The following is a 21,487-nucleotide window of genomic DNA, read 5'->3' as shown; positions in this document are numbered from 1 at the left end:
ACGGGGGGGCTCACAGTCATAATCCCCATTTTCCAGATGAGGGAACTGAGGCCCAGAGAAGTGAAGTGACTTGCCCAAAGTCACACAGCTGACAATCGGTGGAGCCGGGATTTGAACCCCTGACCTCTGACTCCAAAGCCTGGGCTCTTTCCACTGAGCCACGCTGCTTCTCTAATTAAGACCGCGAGCCCCATGTGGGACGGGGACCGCGTCCGACCCCATCAGCTTGTATTGACCCCGGGACCTTGACCCAAAGTAAGCGCTTAACAAAGACTGTTATTATTGTGATCACGATTTTGAAACTATAAGCTCCCGGAGGGTAAAGCCTCCTCTTGTCCCTGAAGTGGTGACCGTTGGGTGACAAAGAGGCAGCCCTGGCTGTGGTTTTCCCCCGGCGCTGCCCCTCCTCCAGCCCTGAGAAATCCTCCCCGAAACACTCTAGACGCATCTGTCATCGGCAAAGGGTTTTCTCCCTCTCCGCTCCAAGCGAGCAATCAGCTCTCCCTGCATGTGGCCAAGTTGGTTTGGGCTGAATTGCGCCCTAATGCAGTAATAACCGACTGTCAGGGATGCCTGCCATGGTTTGCAAGAGGAAAGGAACAAGGTCTCTCTAGTCTGGAGGAGATGTGATCTGGGATGTTGGCGATGGAAGCTGATAGCATTATTATCGCTGTATTTGCCGCTCCGGATGGGTTTGCCGAGGGGATGGATTAAGCGCCGTTGCAGCGGTTTTCGGTTTTGTCAAAAAACTCTGCTTTCGGACTAAAGGATCCCCACCCACCCCCGCCCCGAGCACTCTTCAGCCACAAAGCAACCGCTTCCCCGTCAATCATATCTATCGAGCCCTTTCTGTGTGCAGAGCATTGTAATAAGCGCTTGGGAGAGTACAGGAAGGGAGGCTGTGCTTCCCGGCCTTCTGGCCATCTTCTTCGGGTAAAGAAGAAGCTGGAACTTATGACGCTGTTCCATCTTTACCCAGAACATCGGCTGGGACCTCACCAACACTGGCCTCCCCCAGAGCACTTTCCCTTTGAGGTGGGGAGACAGAAACTTGGCTGCCTCGTGGAAGGAGCACAGGACTGGGGGCGGTCAGGAGATCTGGGTTCAAATCCCAGCTCTGCTACTGACTGGGCAAGGCACTTGACCGTCCTGGGCCCCAGTATCCTCTGCTGTAAAGTCGGTACCTGCCGCCTTCCAAAGGTGGGTGTTTTTGTGGGGAAGGTACTGATTATCCCGTATCAACCCTGGCGCTAGGTACGGTGCTGGGCTTATAGTAGGTGCTTAATAAATACCCCACACATCCCCGCCTCCTCTTCCACTCTACGGCACCCCCAAAGTGGGGCACAGTGGGGGAGGAGGGGCACCTGCCTATGCCCCTTTTCCTAACTGTGAGCAAGGAAGGTGCCCTCCTGGGCCCAACCTAACTCCATCCCAAGTTGGTGGTGTGAACCACCTGGGCCAACGCGACCCCAGACAGGCAGGGTGGAAGGGCCCGCGGCTGTTTTGGGGTACAGGGACCTCGCCACTCCCGAGATCACGGAGCCCGGTGGGGCTCGGGGTGGGGGGAAGGAGCTCGGTATAGAGTCGGGTCTTGGGTTCCAGCGGCAGGTCCACAGAACAGACGGGCACGTTAAAAGCAAGACAGCAGGCCAAGTTCACCGCAGCCTTTTAACGGCTTTGGATTTTTATTAAAACAATGAAGTATAACAATCCCCCACGATAGAAAACGACCTTTTGGGATCTGCCGGGGATGGGGACGGATTCACCGCCGAGAAAGCCCTAAGCCGTGCTGTGCAAATCCGAGTCTTGCACGCAGGCTGTGCAGACAGAGGGAGGGGCCGGGGCGCCCACTACTCCTTCAGGGGGGTGCTCGGACTGGCAGTGGGGATGGGGAGGATGGCAGGAGGAGGTGGGGCTAGAAAGCAGACGGGAAGGCGAGAGTTGGGATGGGGTGAGGTGGGGAGAGGGTCTCGGCCTCTTCTGTGACCACTGATTCTCAGCACCCCCTGAGATTTGGGCTTGTGGTTAGGGATGAGAGATGGAAGCGGAGGAAGAGAGAGACAGGGGTGGGGTGAAGAGGGGAGTGAACCCCGACCCCGTGTGATAAAGGAGCGTTGCCGAGTGCCCGTGGGCTGGAGCCCGGAAATTGTTCGGTGGTCTTGATCACAGGCTGGGGGAGGGAGGGGCAGACTGAGCCACATATTACGGTCGGCCAGCCCCAAGCTTGTGGTGTGCACTTGGAATTCCCATTTCCCAGGTCTTTCCTGACGGAAGCTGCCAGGTCCCCGTCTGAGCTCGCTGCCTCTACATGGCCTAAAACGATCGAGATCTCCTGTTGCTGGGAAATGAGGAGGACCAGGCAAGTGACCCCTCCTCGCCCCCGGCTCTGGGCCTTTCACTTTCCGATCCAACACTCCCCTTCTCCCTGGGTTGGCGGTTGACACCTGAGACCACAGTTGTTCAGAGCCTGGCCACCTTTAACAACCTCTGGGAGATTTGGGGGCGGGGGGCTGGGGTTAAGAAAATATGGCCACCCCAGAGCCCACCCACCTCCCAATTCCTTAGAATAGTGAGATGTACTTGAAGGGTCCCATTGCTTGGGTCCCCGGTTCTTAAACGTTTTGGGGAGCCACGGGCCGGTGGCCGAAACGCACGTCGCCGAGCAAGCTGGGGTTGTGAAGAGCCACTGGGAGCTGCTTGGGGTAGGGGGTTTGGGAGTTTGTGTCTTATCAAATGTGCTTCCAGGAGTGAGCAGAGGCTGGCCACCGGACCACCCAAACCTGCCCACGGAGAGGGGCCGCTCAGGGCAGGCGAGGGGGTTGTAGGATCCACGGTGGGGGTGGGTGCAGAGAGCACCACGGCCTCGCCTCGAGGAAGCCAAGTCTCCTCACGATCGTGTCGGCCCCTCGGCCGACATCTCCGGGGATGGCGGGGTCCCCTAGCCCTCCCTCCAGCCTGGAGGAGCCCCAGGGGGGACCGTCCACCGCGTGGTCAGGCCGCCGGCTCGATCCGCCGTGGTGACCCCCAACTCTGCCCTCGGGAAAAGGCTCCCGGTCAGCCAGAAGACCCCTGTGCCCGCCCCACCCGTCGGGTAGTGAAAGCAGGCAGTGGCACGTGATGGGGGGATGGCAAGTGGCATTGGGCAACTCCCCTTCTCTGGACCTCAGCTCCCTCATCTGCAAAACGGGGATTAAGACTGTGAGCCCTTTGTAGGACAGGGACTGCGTCCAACCCGATCGTAATCCACCCCAGGGCTTAGAACAGTGCCGGGCACATAGGAAGCGTAACAAGTAACAAATACCATTATCATTATTTCGTGAGACATCGTAGCATGGAGAGGGTTAGCAGGGCAAAGAGGAAGCATCCCACCCCCCAAAAAACCCCCCAGGAAACACAGCGGAGAGGGGCTTGGCGTTAACCCTCGCAGTGGTGGGATGGGGGGCAAGGGAGAGGGGAAGAGAGGGTGTCTGGGAAGCGCAGGGTGGCTTCCTCGGGATGGCAGCCCTTCCAGGCTGCGAAGGCAGGTCCAGGCCCCGGGCCCCGCCATGGGCCGGAAGCCCAGTGGCGGAGGGAACCGAATCCAGGAGGGTGGGCGGCTGCAAGCTAGACCACCCGGCTCCCTCCTCCCCCTCTCCTGAGCAGCAGGGCTGCAGCACCTGTACACAGAACACTGTCTCCCACCAATTAACTGGGGGCATTTTCTGAGCGCCCGCAGAGTGCGAGGCGCCGACCTCGTCGATGAGCCTGGGAACGAACGTACAGCGGAAGGAGGAGGGAGTTCGGATGGCCTCAGCCGCCACCCCGCTTTGCCCACGGACCTCACCCTCGGCCCCCCTCTGGATCCGGTCGTCGCCCGAGACCCCGACCCAGAGAGGCGGAAGACGGAGGACGCGGTGGCGGAGCGCCGTTCCGGAAGCCCCGGGTCCAAACTCTGCCACTGACTCGCTGGGTGACTGAGGGCAGGCCATTTGACCTCTCTGCACCTTACTTTCTTCACCTGCAAAACGGGGACCGAAATACCTGCCTTTCACTCTGCCTCACATGGTTGTGGTGAAGGCCGAAGCTAAACTGGCACCATGGCCAGAGCAGCGCTTTACTAAAACCTAGGTTCGCTCTTACCAGACGGGGACACCTGCTTTCCCTGGGCTCGAGTGTGGGGCCGGGGTCCTCCCGCTGCCCGGAGAGGCCCGCCACCTGCTCACTTTCCTCTGGGCAGGGACTGCAAACCCGCCCGCCTCCGCCTGTCCCCCTCCACCTCCAGCCTCTCAGGCCTGCTCAGGCAAGCAGGGGGTGCCCAGTCTGGTGGACAAAATGACACCGCGGCAGGGGGCAGAGACCGACACGGATTAAAACCGGACGGCCGCCCGGGGTCACCGCCGGACGAGGTATCCAGCGGCGTCAGACTGCACACCAGGTTGGAGACGGCGGGGTGGGAGAACCAGGCCTCTCCGCGTGGGCCTTCTCCGGGGAGCACCGAGGACGACTGCGCGTGATTGGGAAGGAGGTCCCCAAGTCCGGTGGGGAGGGGCCGGGCGGAGGGGGAGGAGTTCAGGGGCTCCCGGAGGCCCCAACGGCCCGTGTCCGGGTGCCGATCTGTCGTGCTGCTGGCAGGGGTTGGCTCCTTGGGCGGCCGGTCTCCCCCCTCTTACAGCTCTTCAAAGAAGGCCACTCGGGATGTGGTGCTTTGCAGTGTGAGCTACAAGAAAGCAGAGGCCGAGAGGCTGAACAGAAGGCTGGGGGGAGAAGAGGAAGGGGGGATCCCCCAAGCCCTCGGAGGGAGCACCGTAGGGTCGAGGCCCACGGGCCCTGCCCTCGAGGAACTCACAGGCCAACCCGGGAGATGGACACAGACAATCTCTGAACGGCGGGGGATGGAGGGCGGAGACGAGGACGGAACAGGTAGACGCTGGAGCATGGCAGGAAGGGCCAACTGACCGGATGACGAGCGACATTTTTACGTTGGTGCTGAGGAAACACACGCGCAGGCGTTTGGGGGGGAGTTGGGTTGATGCCATTTGGGGATGGTTGGGGGAAGGCTTCCTGGAGGAGGTGGGGGGGTGTTTTGAAGATGGGGCGAGTGGGGAAGGGAATCATCCGGCTGGGGGAACAGGGTGAGCGAGGGGTCGGAGGCGGGAGAGTCAAGAGTGTGATACTGGGCCAGGGGCTGGTGTCCTGCAGTCAGGAGCGGGCCGGAACGGAGTACCCGTCCACACCAGGGTCCTGGCACCTGAAGGGGCATCAAGGCTAATTTTCGGCAAGCCCCCTGCCATCTGACCCGATCCACCCTGAGTACCAGAGTCCGGTATTCACCCACCCTTCACCTGAGACTAACTCATTCATTGAGTCGTATTTATTGAGCGCTTACGGTGTGCAGAGCACTGGACTAACTCCTGCTCACTTCAACAGCTCCAATAAGGCCCTGGGTTCATGCTCCAGCTCTAAGACCACGGGCAAGCCCCTCAACTTCTCTGGGCCTGTTTCCTCAGCTGCAAAATGGGAATGTGAGCCCTGCTCTCCACCCCACCTTGGACCAGGAGCCCCGAGGGGGTCAGAGACTGGGCCCGATCTGATTCTCTATTTATCCCGGTGCTTACCACAGTGTTTGGCATTTGGTAAGCACTGAGTACTGCCAAAATAACCCTCCTCACGATAATGGCGATGACGATTAAAGGGCCGGAGGCCCAGGGGACTGAGATTGCTATATGGACCAGACAGCAGCCTTGAGAAGGGGGATGAAATAAGATTCCCAGGGTCCTCCTGTGATCTGCTCCCCTCCCTACAACTCTGTGCCTCCCAATTCCCCCAGCCCCCCAAGCAGTAGCTCCTGGCCCGAAGCTCCACCCCAACCCCTCCGTCCGAGTCCAATTCCATTAAGGAACCCTGTGGTTCAGAGGCAATTACTGCACCGCCTTAATGCCTTCTGCTGGACCCCAGCCAATCGACGCTGTGACCTCCGTTTGCTTAAAAATCAGCAGTCCTTTAATCTCCACCATCACAGCGTCCTCCCTTTATCTGGATGGAAATCCTACCCACCTAACGGGGCTTTCCCACTCTCCCTCCTCCTCCTCTCCACTTTGGCTGGCAGAGGTGCAGGTGAGGGGGAACAGGTGCCTCTCTCCCTCCAGTTCCTCGGCCAACAGGTGGGCACAGTCCCTTGCGGGGAGGGAGGAGAGGGTTGCGTGACCTGTCTTGGGCGCTGCTGGGCTATTCCCACTGCCTCTGCTCCTTTAGCTGCCAGCAGTTCCATCAGTGACCATTTTAGCGAGCCCCTCACTGTCAGGAAATATAGATTACAATCCCAGCCGGGGGCCAATCAGGGAAAGAAAAATGACTGAGCAGGAGAGGGGAGAGAGGGAGTATAAAACTTAACTCTTTACAGGATGTTCGGCTTTAAAAACCACCACCGTCCCGCTGTGTCCCCTCCGGTGCTGGCAGGGTGGGATGGGGAAGGTGCAGCACGTGGGAGAAGCTGCCCGGGCCAACCCACCGGGGACGGGGGCGACCGTGTCATGCCCGCTATCCTGCCTTGTGACCTCGGCCAAGTCACGTAACCCCTCCGGGCCCCATTGTCCTCCTCTGTCGAATAGGGAGGCGACAGATCGTGAACCCCGTGGGGACACAGGGAATGGGTCCCACTGGGCAATCATGTCTCATCCTCAGCACTTGGCAGGTGGTACGTGCTGAACCAACGCCATAAGAAAAGGGGGCCGCTCACGCTCTCCGGTCCCTGCCCGTCAACGCTGCCCCGCGTGGGTCTGGACCTAGGTGAGTAGCCTTACGCCGTGGAGTCAGTCAGTCAATCGTACTTATTGAGCGCTTACTGTGAGCAGAGCACTATACTAAGCGCTTAGAAGACAACATAATGTAACAGACACATTCCCTGCCGACAGTGAGTTTACAGTCTAGCAACTGGAGGGCTGGGACGTCCTCCCAGAGGTCTCTAGTTGGGGTGGGGCAGGGCCGCCTCTTGAGTTTTCTCCTGCTGGGGTAGGGTGGGGGTTGCTGGGCTCTGCCCCTCAGCCATCAGCGTCCACTGAGCGGGCACGGCCCTTGCCAACCCGGCAGCTCCAGGGGAACAGCCCGCTGCAGAGACTGCCGTTGGGTCGCCCCGTCACCCGACCCCCGGGAGTTCGGTTCTCTCCCTCCTGCCCTGGCCTCTAGTCCGGCCCCGTCCACCCCATGGTCCGCAGCCTCGCTTCTCCACGGCGGAATTCGCAATGGCACAGCTGGGCAGGGGGTTTCTCTGGATCGGCCTCAGCAGAGGCTTCTCATCCTACTACCCGCTGAGCCGACCGAGCCGTCTATTGCTCCTGATGCCCACTGGGCCGCGAGGCTTCTCCAGAGGGAAGGATCAAAGGAAGGAGGCATGACAAAACCCGACACGTCCAACCCAGTTAAGAAGGTCAGACCCAGCCAACGCATCGCTCCCCTCCTCGCGAAAGGGAGACCGACGGGCGATGGCTCTGACTTGTCCCAAATGTGGCTCGGTGGCCGGAGACGCTTACGTTCGGGGGCCCGTGATCGGGTCACCGGGCACAGTCAGTGGTTTGGACCCTCCCGGAGAAGGAGAAACTGGTGGGAACGTCCAAACCCGGTTGCCTAGGTTTGGCGTCTCCGGAGACCCGGGGGGCCAGCAAGGTGGGGGTCTCCAGGTCCACTCCGGCCGCAGGGAACACGACCCGCCCCAACTGTCTGGCGGCTTGGGCCAGGGATGTCCGCATTTCTAACTATGCCAAAATGCAGCTAATTCTCGCGTACAGTCTCCCAGAGCCGACCAGGGCACGCGCCTCCTCAAACAGTCAGTGGTATTTATTGAATGCTTACTGCAGGCAGAGCATTAAGTGCGGCCTCCCCACAAAACCCCCTCCATCTGCCCCCTGTACCCGCAATCCCAACCCTGGATGTCTTGAGGAGGGGGACTCCCAGCAAGTCGCCCCCGAGACCCCGCGCTCTCCTCGGGCTCCAACAGCGCCCTTGACGGGGGAAGCCTAGCGCCAGGCCGTTTGCTCGGCCCCCCGCCGATCCTCCTCTAGGAACTTTTGGGGACGGTCTCCCCGCCGTGGGAGGAACTAAAAGGGTGAATGGGAAGCGTTACGGATGCGGCAGAAGGATGAATTATGTCCTCGTCGGCATCGAGAGAAAATGGATTTTCAGGGCTGCATTGTGACCGCCCCCTTCTCCCCAAGAGGGAGGGTGGGAGGGAGGGCGGCACGAGCTTTTGGTTCTCAATGGAGAGGAGGGGGGAGGCGTGGACACTTTCCCAAGAGAGACGGAGCTAATCGGGGAGCAGGAAGCCGCTGGAGGCTGCCCAGGATGAAAGGGGCGGGCGGTAGAGGCAGGGGGAAGCAGGAAAAAGGAGGAACAGGGGGAGAAGCCGGGGTGGGGGGAGCCGTTTCTGTCCTTTTCCGCGGTATCCCGGTGGCGTCTCTCTGGAACACCGGGGTGATCCGGTCCGACTGGAGCCGGCCCGCGTTGAGGAAAAACGGGGCGGGGAAAAGTCCAGACCTTTCCAGCACCTCAGAGCTCCCTCCCAACCGGAAGGCTCACTGCATCCGCTGTCAATCACTCGCCTGCTGACTTCAGCTGGCGCGCGGCCAACGGCAGGGGAGGACTGGCGCAAAGGAGGGGGGCGCCGCCAGGGATGGCCAAGAAGTTCCGGGCCCATGAGGCTCACTGTAGCCACACCGAGAACCGTGCTATCTGTTGAGCGCTTACCGTGAAGCGAGAAAATTGCTAGGCGCCGGGAAAGACGGATAATAATCAGACCACCGCCTTGGGGTTCCAGAGGGAAGGGATCCGGGAGCAGGGGAGGTGGGGGGCTTCGGCGTAAGGTCCGCTGGAAACGGATTTACGAAGGCGGGTTTCACCCGAAGGGTTGGGGTCAATCCACTAGTCTGTAAGCTCCTCGAGGGGAGGGATAGTGTCTACTAAATACTGTCCTCTCCCGAGCCCTTAGGAAATGGCTCCGCACACAGAAACCACTCGATCGATACCACTGATTGATTGATGGAAGAATGAACGGCCCAGGGAGACCGGTACACGTGGAGGCACAAGAAACACGGTTTACGAAGCGCTATCCGCTAGTCACCCGAAGATGTGATGCTCACGTTAGTTGTGCAACGGATCTGAAATCCACTCCCGAGGAAACCCTTTCGAAAGCGAACTACTGATCGAGCCCAGTCAAAAGTCACCGGGTGTCTCTTTAAGAACTCCCCCACGGTCGCCCACAGTTGGCCCGAGGGCCCCCACACCAACCTTTCTAGCCACACACCTTACGAGACGATTGAATCGGGAGTGCACTAGATAGCCCTTAATACCCTGCAAAACATAAAGAAACACCAGAGAAGCAGTGCGACCTGATGGTAAGAGCCCCGGACCGGGAGCCAGGAGGCCTGGGTTCTGATCCTGCTTTTGCTCCCTGCCCTGCTGGGAGACTGTGGGCATGTCACTTGCCTCCTCAATGCCTCAGTTTCTTCATCTGCCAAATAATAATGATAATGGCATTTATTAAGCGCTTACTATGTGCAAAGCACTGTTCTAAGCGCTGGGGAGGTTACAAGGTGATCAGGTTGCCCCACGGGGGGCTCACAGTCTTAACCCCCATTTTACAGATGAAGGAACTGAGGCACAGAGAAGTGAAGTGACTTGCCCAAGGTCACACAGCTGACAATTGGCAGAGCCAGGATTTGAACCCGTGACCTGACTCCAAAACCCGTGCTCTTTCCACTGAGCCATCCTGCTTCCATATGAGGATTCCATACCGTTCCCCCTCTCCCTTATATTGCGAACCCCTTGTGAGATGCGGGACAGGGCCTCCGATCCGATTATCTTGTATCCACCCCAGCCCTTAAGATGACACTCGGTACAGAGTCAGCTCTTAACGGGCAACACGATAGACCCTATCATCGCCAGTTTCCATTCAAAAGGACACGGCTTGATAAAGGGGGGGGAGGCCTGAGGACCCCAGAACGAGTGAACCTCCCACCTCACCTCCTTTGCTGGGGCAGGAATAAATCGCTGGGGCTATCGCTCCACCCAGCTGAAAGCGAGACACCCAATTATAATAATGATGATGATGGTACTTGTTGAGAGCTTAGTATGCGTCAAGCACTGTTCTGAACGCTGGGGTAGAAACAAAATCATCAGGCTGGACACAGTCCCTGTCCCACGTGGGGCTCACAGCCTTCACCCCCATTTTACAGATGAGGTAAGTGAGACTCAGAGAAGCCAAATGACTTGCCCAAGGTCACACAACAGACAAGTGCCGGAGGTGGGATTAGAACCCAGGTCCTTCTAACTCCCAAACCTGCGTTCTATCCTCTAGGCAACTAACTGCCCCCGGGAAGGGACCTTTAACCCATCCCATGGGATTCCAAGGTACGGCTTTCCGGCAGAGGTAAGTCTCGAGCTCCGCTGTAATTCACGAGAACCAGTTAGTCCGACGGGCCGCCAGCCAAGGCGCAGGGCCTGGGCAGACGCCAGCCGGAGCCTGGCAGGAGTAGGTGCCTTCACCGGCCGAGATCGGTGTTTTTAAAAAAAAATTAAAAAATTAAGAACTTACTATGTGTCGAACACTGTTCTAAGCACTGGGGTAGATAAAAGTGAATTAGGTTCGACACAGTCCCTGTCCCGCATGGGGCTCATGGTCTAAGGCGGGAGAACAGGAAAAGTGAGGCACAGAGAAGGTGACTTGCCCAAGGTCACCAAGCAAGCAACTGGCAGAGCTGGGATTAGAACCCAGGTCCTCCGATTCCCAGGTTCGTGCTTGTTCCGCTACACTGCGCGGCTTGAGGTGTTGAGGCATAAACCTTGGAGCCTTCACCCAGAACGGCATGGCTCAGTGGAAAGAGCACGGACTTTGGAGTCAGACGTCATGGGTTCAAATCCCGGCTCCACCACCTGTCAGCTGTGTGACTTTGGGCAAGTCACTTAACTTCTCCGGGCCTCAGTTACCTCATCTGTAAAATGAGGATTAAGACTGTAAGCCCCCTGTGGGACAACCTGATCACCTTGTAGCCTCCCCAGTGCTTAGAACAGTGCTTTGCACATGGTAAGCGCTTAATAAATACCACTTAAAAAAAAACAAACCAGTCTGGTGGCCCCTGGACTAGCAAGGATGCTGCCCGCCCAGTGCCCCATCAGGGGGTCTGGGTAGAAAGCCTAGCCCGTGGCCAGTATGAGCCACCTCTCTAAGTGCGGTTGGGGTCCGGAGGCACGAAGGGACGGGCTCCTTACCCCCCAGGAGGCCCACGCCCCCTTTCCCAGTGCAGAAGGGAAGAACCCAAGCTCTAACTCCGTACCACCTGCCGACCCCACCCCAGTCCCCCACAGGAATATCCAAATGCGGGAATTTATAATCACGGGAAGGAGCAAGACACCACCCCACCCGAACCCGAATTAAAACTCTAGGAAAGCCGCGGGTTTCGGCGACGTGGCGAAAATCGACTTTACGCCCAGAGTCGCCGTCACAGCCAGAAGGCAATCCACAGAGAGGTCAAACGTCCTTTCTCCAGACTGTAGCTGGACGGTGGACATCAATCCAGGGGGCTTCCGACCAGGCCCCCGGCCTCACCCAGCTCTCAGGAAGGACCCCGAAAGGGTTTCTCGCCTAGACCCGCCGGGGGGGGTCGCGGCGAGCGGACTCATCGTGAACCCATTAACCAGCTGCGGCGTCTGGGATCTACAAAGCCGCCGTCGAGCAGGCTTCCCACAAGCTGACCACCGCGAGAGGGAGGAACGTAAGGAGACACGGGGAGCAGGAAGCAAGAGCGCGACGGGAGAAAGGCTGCTCGGTCACGGCTTTGGCGGCGGAACCCCCTCCGGGGCCGATTTCAATTCTGGCCACCGGACCCCAGAATGCCCGGAGATTTGCCGGTGGCAGGCTGGGTAACCAATCTCTTTCATTTCCCTACCCCACTTGCCCCGGGATCACGGCCAGACAGACCCGATCACCCACACAGAGGCCGAGCCACCACCGGGCAACTACCACCAGCTAGACCGCGGGCTCCCTGAAGCCCTTGCAGGGAGCAGTCCGGACCCATGGTTACATCAGGTCTCCCGCCGGGCCAGACCTCTGAGCCAAGACCCCGTAGCCTGAAAAGGGAACATCAAGCTCTTCGGGTGTTTCCCTGGAGTCTCTGCCATCCCGTTCGTGCCACCGAAAGGATCTCGGGATCCGTTGTCTATGTAGCGGCAGAGTCTTCGCTCCGCCCGGTCACAGCTACCCGCTGCCCCCTCCGTACCCACCCGCCACGTGCCTCTGGGGTCCCCGATAAAGTGCCTGAGTCTGATGGCCGAGGGAGAGGCTCAGAGGTCCGTTTCCCTGTCCATCCTTCCTGGGCTAATATCTACTCCATCGATGAGAACAGTCTGGCCCTCAGGCCAGCCCGAGATTCTTGGGGGCGAGGGGGAAGGAGAGGGGTGACGGGATTGCGTGCCTAATTGCCGTTCAAGGGGTTGTGGGGCAAGTGGCTAGGTTTTAAGGGCCGTGAGCTCCTATGAAAAGGCCATTCAATAATCACCGCCGTTATTCACAACCCGAGTCCCCAGACTATGAACCAGCTTCCAAACAAGGAAGCACTGGAAAGCTTTGTTGAGGAAAACAGAGATGCGGGACAATGTAGGGTTTGTTTGCTTTCAGGCGTTTGGCAGGAACAGAGCGGGGGGGACGGGAGGGCGGAGAGAGTCGAGTGGGGGGACGGAAGGGTGGCCAGGAGGGCTAGAGGAAGAAAGGGAGGGAATGAGGAGAAGCGAGAGACAGAAAGGTAGCCAGGGAGAGCAAGTAGTCTCCTCTTTCCTCCGCCTAGGCCCGCCCAGCCCACAAACAACTCCTTCTCTGGTCTTTGCTTCTGCCTCCGCGGAAGCTCAAAGTCGAGACTCAGTGCGACACCCGCCTCACCAATGCCGCTCCCTCCGAAGGGGAGGCCGCCGGACCCCGGACCAGCCCGACTGGACCAGACACAACTGAGCGGACAGACGGTGATGGCCTGGGAGGGGTGGGGGGCGAGCGGGGAGGGGTCGCTCCTTCTGCCCGGCCTGCGCTTTCCGGTTCGAGGAAGCCCCCCGGGCCGCCCCCTGGCAGAACCGCCCAGGCTGGGTGCGGGAATAGCTCGGGAACGGGTGGCTGGGGCGTCCTCGAGCCCCGCCGGCGCACCGTGACGGGCAAGCGCATGCACGGGTTAGTGCTACCACGGGCCACCGCGTCACCACCGACAAAGTACCTTGGAATAACCTACTTTGCAGGCTCAAATGCAGATAGGTCTTCGGCCCTGGGCTTGAGGCTAAACCGGCAACAGAAAACGAACAAAGACAAGAACACACCTCTGTGATAAGAGCAAGGGCCACTTGGGCCATTTGTTCCCGGCCCTCAACAACCGAGCTTGACGTCGTTAGCCCACTGCCACGTCGGCCCTTTGAACTTTCAGGCTCGGCTTCGCGGGCTCGGGAGAGAGCGGGACGGCCCTCCCTACTCCGGCCTCGTGCGCCGGCTGATCGCGCTGACCGAATCTCGGGTCAGGGCCCGGGTGGACTGGAGGTAGGTGCAGCACCCGGATCAGTGGGGAGGATTGGCTTCGTACTTTCTCATTCATTGGCTGAGGTGCGGCAAAGCTCATTTGGGGAACCGTTTCTTGTTTGGGTTTTCAAAGGGAGCCCCGGGGAGCAGCAGAAGCCTGTCGTAGAAAGGGCCTTGACTGTGGCCCTCCCTCCCAGACGGCTCCCCAAGAGCCAAAAGAAGGACTTCCTCCGAGACTCCCCTCCAGCCTCTGAGGGTCCCTCGGCTCCGACTTCCTCCGCCGCAAACCACGAGCACCGGGTTGCGAGGGAAGTGGAGAGAGTTGCCTGGAGGAGGGCTCATTTTCACCACCCCACTGCTGAAATCCCAGTTTGAATCACTGCCTCGTCTTACCGGACAGACACCGATCGCTCGGGAGTTCAATCGACTCCGGACGGGATCCGATTTTCATCTGCCTCCCCGGAGGCCAAGAAAATCGAAGATACTCTTCCTCAGGCGGGACGACGGCGACGGAGGAGAGAGGCCAAGGCCCTGCCCGGACCGGAGACCCCGGGCCCGGGCCCGGGCCACAGCGAACCTGAACCCCAAGTGGAGGGGGCCAGCGGCTGCCCCTGGGTGTTTGAGCCTGCAGGCTACTGGGTGATGTAGTGTGAGCAGCCGCGTGATCAGCCTCAATGGGGTGTAGCCACCGAACCTGGAGGGGAGGCCCAGACCGCTTCTAGGTCAGCCCTGGGTTGCTTTCGGCCTAGCCACACTTGGTCGGGGTGCCGCTGGCCCCCCGGGCTCTTGGCGAGGGGACCCGAGATTGGCCTGAAACCGAAGGGACAGGGTGGGCTGGCAGACCCCGGGTCTGACGTGGCCAGGTTTTTTGGGCCGGGGAAGGGAGGGAGGGAGGGAGAAAAATTATCATAGCATTAGGGCCTCTGGACAGGTGAGAGGGAGAGGCAGTTAGTTTGGAAGTGAGCAACTTCCTTCACGGGTGGAAATCCAAACCGCCCGGCCCACGCCTGGGGACCTCAGTTTCCAAAATGCTACGGACCCATCGGCCCGAGGGACAGGGCTTGCTGAAAGACGTTGGAACGGATTTGGAAACTGGAACAGATTGAGCGACTGGCCCCCGAGCCTGCCCTGCCTGGCCTTCCAAGATCCCCTTTCTTCTCGAAAGCTCCTCTTCGGGCCAAATAAACGGAGGATGGAAAACCAAACCACAGTCGAGGGCCTCCCAGAGCCACACTCGTTTACACAGTGGCCGCTTCCTGACTCAGGGATCCCCACACAAGGGAGGGTGAGCCCACTGTTGGGTAGGGACTGTCTCTGTATGTTGCCAACTTGTACTTCCCAAGCGCTTAGTACAGTGCTTTGCACACAGTAAGCGCTCAATAAATACGATTGATTGATTGATTGATTGCCCCGGAGGCCAAAGTGCACGGGGGTCCACCCTCGACAGCCTCACATTCGGCCTGCTTTCTCATTAGCTCTTTGCTCTCATCTTGGGGAGGCCAGTGAGGGGGGGACCAATCCAAAGGTGGATTCCGGGGGCGCCACGCGGATCCAGGAGGGGAGTCGGGGTACCTTTTTGATGGTGTTGTGCTTGCTGCTGCCTCGGTCGGCATTCTCGTTGTGCAGGATGTCCAGGGCGGTCTCCCTCTCCTTCAGTTTCAGGGCCTCGATCTCCGTCTTCAGCTCGTTCAGCTGCTCCTGCAGGTGTTTGCTCTTCTCCATGTACTCCACCCTGGCGGGATCAAGAGACCGATAGGACGCCGCGGCCGAACCACGCTCTCGCTGGCGCTCGGGAGGCGGCGGGACTCCCGGGATCCGACCGGATTTTAAACGGCCAATCAGGAGGGTTGTCTAAGGTGCCCCGGGGCCCCGAAGGAGGGAGGAAGAACGGGATTCACGGCCCCCCACACTGGAATGCGTGGACCTGCCCGTCCCAAGTCTCTGACGATACCTGAGAGTTTCCCACCGCGACTGAAAAGACAGCCACCTCCCTCTGGCACTTGTTAAGGGTTTACTGTGTGCCAAACACTGGGTCAGACACTGGACAATCAGGTCGGATTAATCAATCAAGCTCTTAGTAAGTGCTTCCTACGGTGCTCTGCTCACAGAGTGTGCTCAATAATTACCACAGAGTGATGAATTGATTGTCAGATAAATAAAAATAAATGATGGCATTTTGTTAGGCGCTTACTGTGTGCAAAGCACTGTTCTAAGCGCTGCGGGGGGATACAAGGTGATCAGGTTGTCCCAAGTGGGGCTCACAGTCTTCATTCCTATTTTACAGATGAGGTAACTGAGACTCAGAGAAGTGACTTGCCCAAGGTCACACAGCAGACAAGTGGCAGAGCCGGGATTCAAACCCATGACCTCTGACTCCCAAGCCTGGGCTCTTTCCACTGAGCCACGCTGCTTCTCTGTCCCACACAGGGCTTGCAGTTTAAGGGGGAGGGAGAAACAGGTACTCCGCCCCTATTTTATAGATGAGGAAACTGAGGCACAGCAAGGTTAAGTAGATTCACCCAAGGGCCCAGAGCAGGCGAGGAGTAGAGCTGGGATTAGAACACCGGTCCCTGGCTCCCCGCAGACCCAAGCTCTGCTGATATTTCTTTAGAAATATCAAAGCTTTCAACGTTTTCCAGCTAGGTTCCTAATTGCGATAGGCTCCTCCAGTCCGTCGGGACCTCAGACCGCTTTCACTTGCAGGCACAGAGATCCGTCGACAGAGAATCCCGGATTCCTTCCAACTCATCACCCTGGGGTCAAAGGACGCTCCCAGAATGGTGAGGGTCAGGCGAACCAAAGCCAGCGGGGCTTGGGGAGGCCGAAGGGCTGAACCCAAATGAGGGGCCCAAACCGTGGAAAACGGCCAAGGCTACTGGGGAATGTCTCCTACAGCGTTCCTTACGAGTGCAGGTTTACCCACAGGGAGAGTTTTGGGTTTCTGGGGAGGTCTCGCGCCAGACTATAGGAACTGGGGAAGTCTCCTGTCCACCGTGGCCTCAGCCCCCGCCTCGGTTTCCCTCTCTGAGAGAATATGGGGACAACCGTTCGGAAAACCTTTTGGAAATTCTCAGTGGTTCTGGGCAGGCAGCAAGGATTAGTTGTGGGATCGAAGTCTCCCTTGGCATTTCACCCGACTGGCCAGGCCTGGACCGACACCCCTGGGTTTCCAGGTTTCCGGCCTCGGGCCTGCGAACATTGCCCTGCTATTCAGCGCTTCCTAGAGGGATCACTACCCCTCCGCCTCTTATGGATTTCTGGCCAGGAAAAACCGGCCCTAGTTCCGCCAACAGACGCCGGAGTTCCCGGCCAGTCCAGATCAAGGTTGTTTCAGCAGTGAGGCCCAGCTCCCTCGGCCTCCTCTTGACAGGAGGGAAGCTAACCGTCACCGTTAACTTTCTACGTTGGGAAACGCTCTCTTCCGGGACGAGGGGGGAAACTTAGTTCCGGGCCGGATTCCTAATGCCTTTCAATTTGCCATCCACCCCTCTCGCCAGCCCCCCACCTCTGGGTGCCTTTGACGCGGGGGCCCGGGGGTCACCGTACTTCTCTTTCTCGATCTCCATGGAGAGCCTCTTCATGTCCGTGTCCTTGAAGTCGAACGACAGACTCTCGCTGATGAGGTTGAAGCCGGGCCCGTCCGCCGGCAACGTCGTCGCGCTCGAGTTGATGGGCTGCTGGGGAGAGATCGCCAGTCAGGTGACGGGGATGGAGCGGGTTCCGCGGAGTCGCATGATCGGGGGTGGGCGGGAAGGGAGGAGGGGGAGGCCTCCCCCCATCCAGAACCTGCCCCTCACAAGGCGACATCGGAGAGGAGTGGGGATTTAGAGATTTGCTTGGTCCCACGCAACTTCCACAGAGGATCAGAACTGGGGAACGCCCGGTGGCTCCCACAACGCATGCCTTGACTTTGAAGGGAAAAGCGGGAAGGGGCCTGCCGGGGCTCCATGTTGCTTTACAAAGCAACTGCGCGGGTTGCAATCGAGCCGAGGAAGGTTCGAGAGCGAGGGGAGTACTTTCCAAGCGCTTAAGTACAGTGCTCTGCACACAGTCAGTGCTCAACAAATACAACTGAACGAATGAATGAGGGGAGGGTCTCTCACAGACCGTGCCCAGGAACTGCCACGCTGTTTGTTTCCTTCCCAGACTACAGGGGCTGAGGAGGTTGGGAAACGGAGGGGGGAAGTGACTAGAATGGCACCGATTCTCCATCCTGTCCCAAAGAGGAACCCCAAGGAACATCCGATGTTTGAAGCGGTCTCCAAATCCCTGCCTGCCAAGAGCCTCCGGCCGTGATAACTGGTCTGTGTGACTCCACATTGCAGGGCCAGTGTGTCAGCCCCCGCCGGGAGCAAGGGGAGCGAGAAATGCCTGCTAAAAATCACCCCACTCCTCTGGGATCTCTGGGGACGGTCAGTCCTCCACTCCGCTGCCATGGCCAAGACCCCCACGGATATATCAAGGCTGGGGAATCTGCCCCTGCGGGGCCGAAGCGGCCACACCGAGGGCGGAACGAAGGAGAGGGCTTCTCCCCTCCTTCACCGACCAGACGGCCGTGGCCCCTTCCCGCTTCTTACCGGGTAGGACGACTTGCTGGTGATCTCCAGGAGCTTCTGCTTGGCTCGGCGCTCAGACTCTCGGGCCTCCTGGAGGTCCTGCTTCAGCTGATCTGCCTCCTTGGCTCTGCGGGCCCCCAGAGCAGACCGAACCAGCCGTTAGTAAGCGCTGGGCCGTCTCAGGGGGAGGGAAGGGGGTTAGGGAGCGCCTAATGAGCCCCATTATCAAGAGAAGGAAACTAGGGTGCGGGGCCAGGAAATGGACCAGCAAGGGAAGAGGCCGGAGTTGTCTCCGATAAAGGCCACGCTTTTAAGGGATCCATCTGGAGGGGCAAGACCTGAAGGGAATGGGGGGTGAGGGCACCCCAGAGAAAGCTCGGGGCAGAAAGACATGATCCACCCAAAGCGGGAGGAGGAAATAATAATAAAAATAATATTTATGGTATTTGTTAAGCACTTCATTCATTCACTCGATCGTATTTATTGAGCGCTGTGTGCAGAGCACTGTGCTAAGCGCTTGGGAAGTACAAGTCGGCAACATATAGAGACGGTCCCTAACCAACAGCGGGCTCACAGTCTAGAAGACTGTGTGTCAGGAACCGTCCTAAACGCCGGGGTGGGTACCAGCAAATCGGGTTGGACGCCGCCCTCATCCCACGTGGGGCTCACAGTCTCAATCCCCATTTTCCAGATGAGGTCACTGAGGCCCAGAGAAGCAAAGTGACTTGCCCAGAGTCACACAGGAGACGAGTGGGGGAATCGGGATTAGAACCCATGACCGGGCTCTATTCACAAGGCTTCTCTAGAGGAAAGCGTTCTGACAATAAAGCTACCAGCCGTAATTCGGGTGAGACCATCCCAACACGCTTCCTCAGCACTCCCATCCTGACCGCTTATGGCTCCGCTCCTTTTTCAGACCCCATTTCTTCACTCGTTCATTTACTCAACTTCCCGTCGCCCCTGCTGGGCGGGAAGTTCCCCGAGGGCAGGGAGCCGGTTAGCACATAGTCCAGTGCTCTGCACACAGCGAGCGCTCAATAAATACCATCGACGGATCGACTGAGTAGGTCTTCCGACCGTCATATGCACCCAAGCGCAGTGCTCCTCTTTTCTCTTGGATCCTGAGCCCTGGGGGGGCCAGGGACTGTGTCCAATCGGATTCTCTGCTGTCTTACCCCAGCGCTTAGCACAGTGTTAGACACAGAGCGGTCCCTGAACAAAAACAATATTACTATTATTGCTACTATTAAGACTGTAAGCCAGTAAGCTCGTCTCTAGATTGTAAGCTCATCGTGGACGTTTTGTGGACGCTTAGTACGGTACTCCGCACACGGTACGCGGTCGATAAATATGACTGACTGACTAGTAAGAATAGGGTGTATGCTATTGATGCCTGTCTCCTTGTTTTGTTTTGTCGCCTGTCTCCCCTTTCTAGACTGTAGGGATTGTCTCTACCTGTTGCCGAACTGTACTTTCCAAGCGCTTAGTACAGTGCTCTGCACACAGTGATCGCTCAATAAATGCGACTGAATGACTGAAATGGGCTGATCTGAGTAGGGAGCCTGCATTTCTGGTAGTGGGACCTGATGGGAAGGGTATCGGCGCGGGGAGTTGGGAGATGTAGGTTCTAGTCCCAGCTTACAGCGGGACCTTGGGCAAGTCGCTTCACTTCTCCGGGCCTCACCTTTCCTCACTGGCAAATGGGGATAAGAGCGACTGTGGGCCTTATTAGGGTGAAGGGCCGACTTGTGAGCCCACTGTTGGGTAGGGACTGTCTCTATATGTTGCCAATTTGTACTTCCCAAGCGCTTAGTACAGTGCTCTGCACACAGTAAGCGCTCAATAAATACGATTGATGATGATGATGATGATAATCTTGCATCCACCCAGTTGCTGACCACACAGTAAGCGATATGTACCGTCGCCACAAGTTACCTGCAGTTCTCTCTCACAACTTCAGATACTAACATTCCCATTTTTCAGATGAAGAAACTAAGGCCCAGAAAAGCCAAATGACTTGCCCAAGCTAGGACGAGGCTCCTCTTCACCACTAAACTGTGTGGTTTCCAATCCACCGGGGCAGGTGGTTTGACACTAACTGGGGTGGGGTTTTTTTTGGTTTTCTTTCGTTTTTTAACGGTGTCTGTTAAGCGCTGGCCGCGGTCCCCGTCCCACGCGGGGCTCACGGTCTTCATCCCCATTGGACGGATGAGGGAACTGAGGCTCAGAGGAGGTCAAGTGACCGGCCAAAAGTCACACGGCTGACGGGCGGTCTGGCCGAGCTGAGCAACTGGGGGGGTGACGGGGGCTTGTGGGGAAGCGGCGGTGGAGGGGCCGGGGGTGGGTGGGGGCAGCCGCCCGCCGCCTCACCTCCTCTCCGACTCCTCGGCCATTTTCAGGGCCAGCATCTCCGCCTCCAGCACCTTCTGCTCCATCAGCCTCTTCTCCTCCTCCGTCCGAATGGCCGTGGCCTTGACTCGCTGCATCTCCTGCTCCGCCTCGGCCGCTTTCTGGGCCAGCAGCTTGGCCTCTTCCTCCGTGATCTGAGCCTTCTCCGCCAGCAGGTCAGCGGTCTCCTCGGACCTCATCTGCAGGGGAAACAGCCGCGCCGTCTGGCAGGAGCCCCCCCCGTCCCCACCGCCTCTGGGGAACCAGTTCAGGATGATGTACAAACCCTGGAGCCCACTGTTGGGTAAGGACCGTCCCTATATGTTGCCAACTTGTACTTCCCAAGCGCTTGGTACAGTGCTGTGCACACAGTAAGCGCTCAATAAATACGACTGATTGATTGATTGATTGAACACTGGAATTTACTGAGCGCCTACTGGGTGTGAACCACTGACTGAGAAGCAGCGTGGCTCAGTGGAAAGAGCCCGGGCTTGGGAGTCAGACGTCATGGGTTCTAATCCTGGCTCCGCCACATTTTACCTTCTTCCCTTTCCCACAGCACCTGTATATATGTATATACATATTTATTACTCTATTTATCTTACTTGTACATATCCATTCTATTTATTTTATTTTGTTAGTATGTTTGGTTTTGTTCTCTGTCTCCCCCTTCTAGACTGTGAGCCCGCTGTTGGGTAGGGACTGTCTCTATGTGTTGCCGACTTGTACTCCCCAAGCGCTTAGTACAGTGCTCTGCACACAGTAAGCGCTCAATAAATACCATTGATTGATTGATTGATTGTCTGCTGTGTGACTTTGGGCAAGTCACCTAACTTCTCTGTGCCTCAGTTACCTCATCTGGAAAATGGGGATTAATGATAATAATAATAAAAATAACGGCATTTATTAAGTGTTTACTATGTGCAAAGCAGTGTTCTAAGCACTGGGGAGGTTACAAGGTGATCAGGTTGTCCCCTGGGGGGCTCACGGTCTTCATCCCCATTTTACAGATGAGGTAACTGAGGCCCAG

General features: G+C 58.1%; 1 protein-coding gene and 1 long non-coding RNA gene across 6 annotated transcripts in view; one reads left to right on the top strand and one right to left on the bottom strand.

Moving 5' to 3' along the window:
- Positions 1–4,607: 4,607 nt before the first annotated feature.
- The window catches only part of NF2 (neurofibromin 2), an 84,534-nt gene continuing 67,654 nt past the window's right edge, over positions 4,608–21,487 (bottom strand). The window contains exons 12-17 of one of the 5 annotated variants that reach the window (XM_038763924.1): positions 20,440–20,657; positions 18,091–18,196; positions 17,060–17,190; positions 15,086–15,245; positions 13,236–13,280; positions 4,608–4,696 (exon numbers count right to left, since the gene is read on the bottom strand). In XM_038763924.1, coding sequence (XP_038619852.1) covers positions 13,245–13,280; positions 15,086–15,245; positions 17,060–17,190; positions 18,091–18,196; positions 20,440–20,657 — 651 coding nt within the window. In that variant the 3' untranslated portion in view covers positions 4,608–4,696; positions 13,236–13,244. Of the gene's footprint in view, positions 4,697–13,220; positions 13,281–15,085; positions 15,246–17,059; positions 17,191–18,090; positions 18,197–20,439; positions 20,658–21,487 lie in introns of all 5 variants that reach the window. The other 4 variants (XM_038763927.1, XM_038763925.1, XM_038763922.1 and 1 more) reach the window with 4 other exon arrangements.
- On the top strand, positions 12,755–14,329 carry LOC119942888. Its single transcript, XR_005455409.1, has 3 exons — positions 12,755–12,978; positions 13,243–13,534; positions 13,647–14,329. It is a non-coding gene; the product is annotated as an uncharacterized LOC119942888 (long non-coding RNA).

Source organism: Tachyglossus aculeatus, chromosome 21 (assembly GCF_015852505.1).
Source record: "Tachyglossus aculeatus isolate mTacAcu1 chromosome 21, mTacAcu1.pri, whole genome shotgun sequence".
In the NCBI taxonomy this organism is placed as follows: domain Eukaryota; kingdom Metazoa; phylum Chordata; class Mammalia; order Monotremata; family Tachyglossidae; genus Tachyglossus; species Tachyglossus aculeatus.
This window is presented reverse-complemented; position numbering and strand designations above follow the sequence as displayed.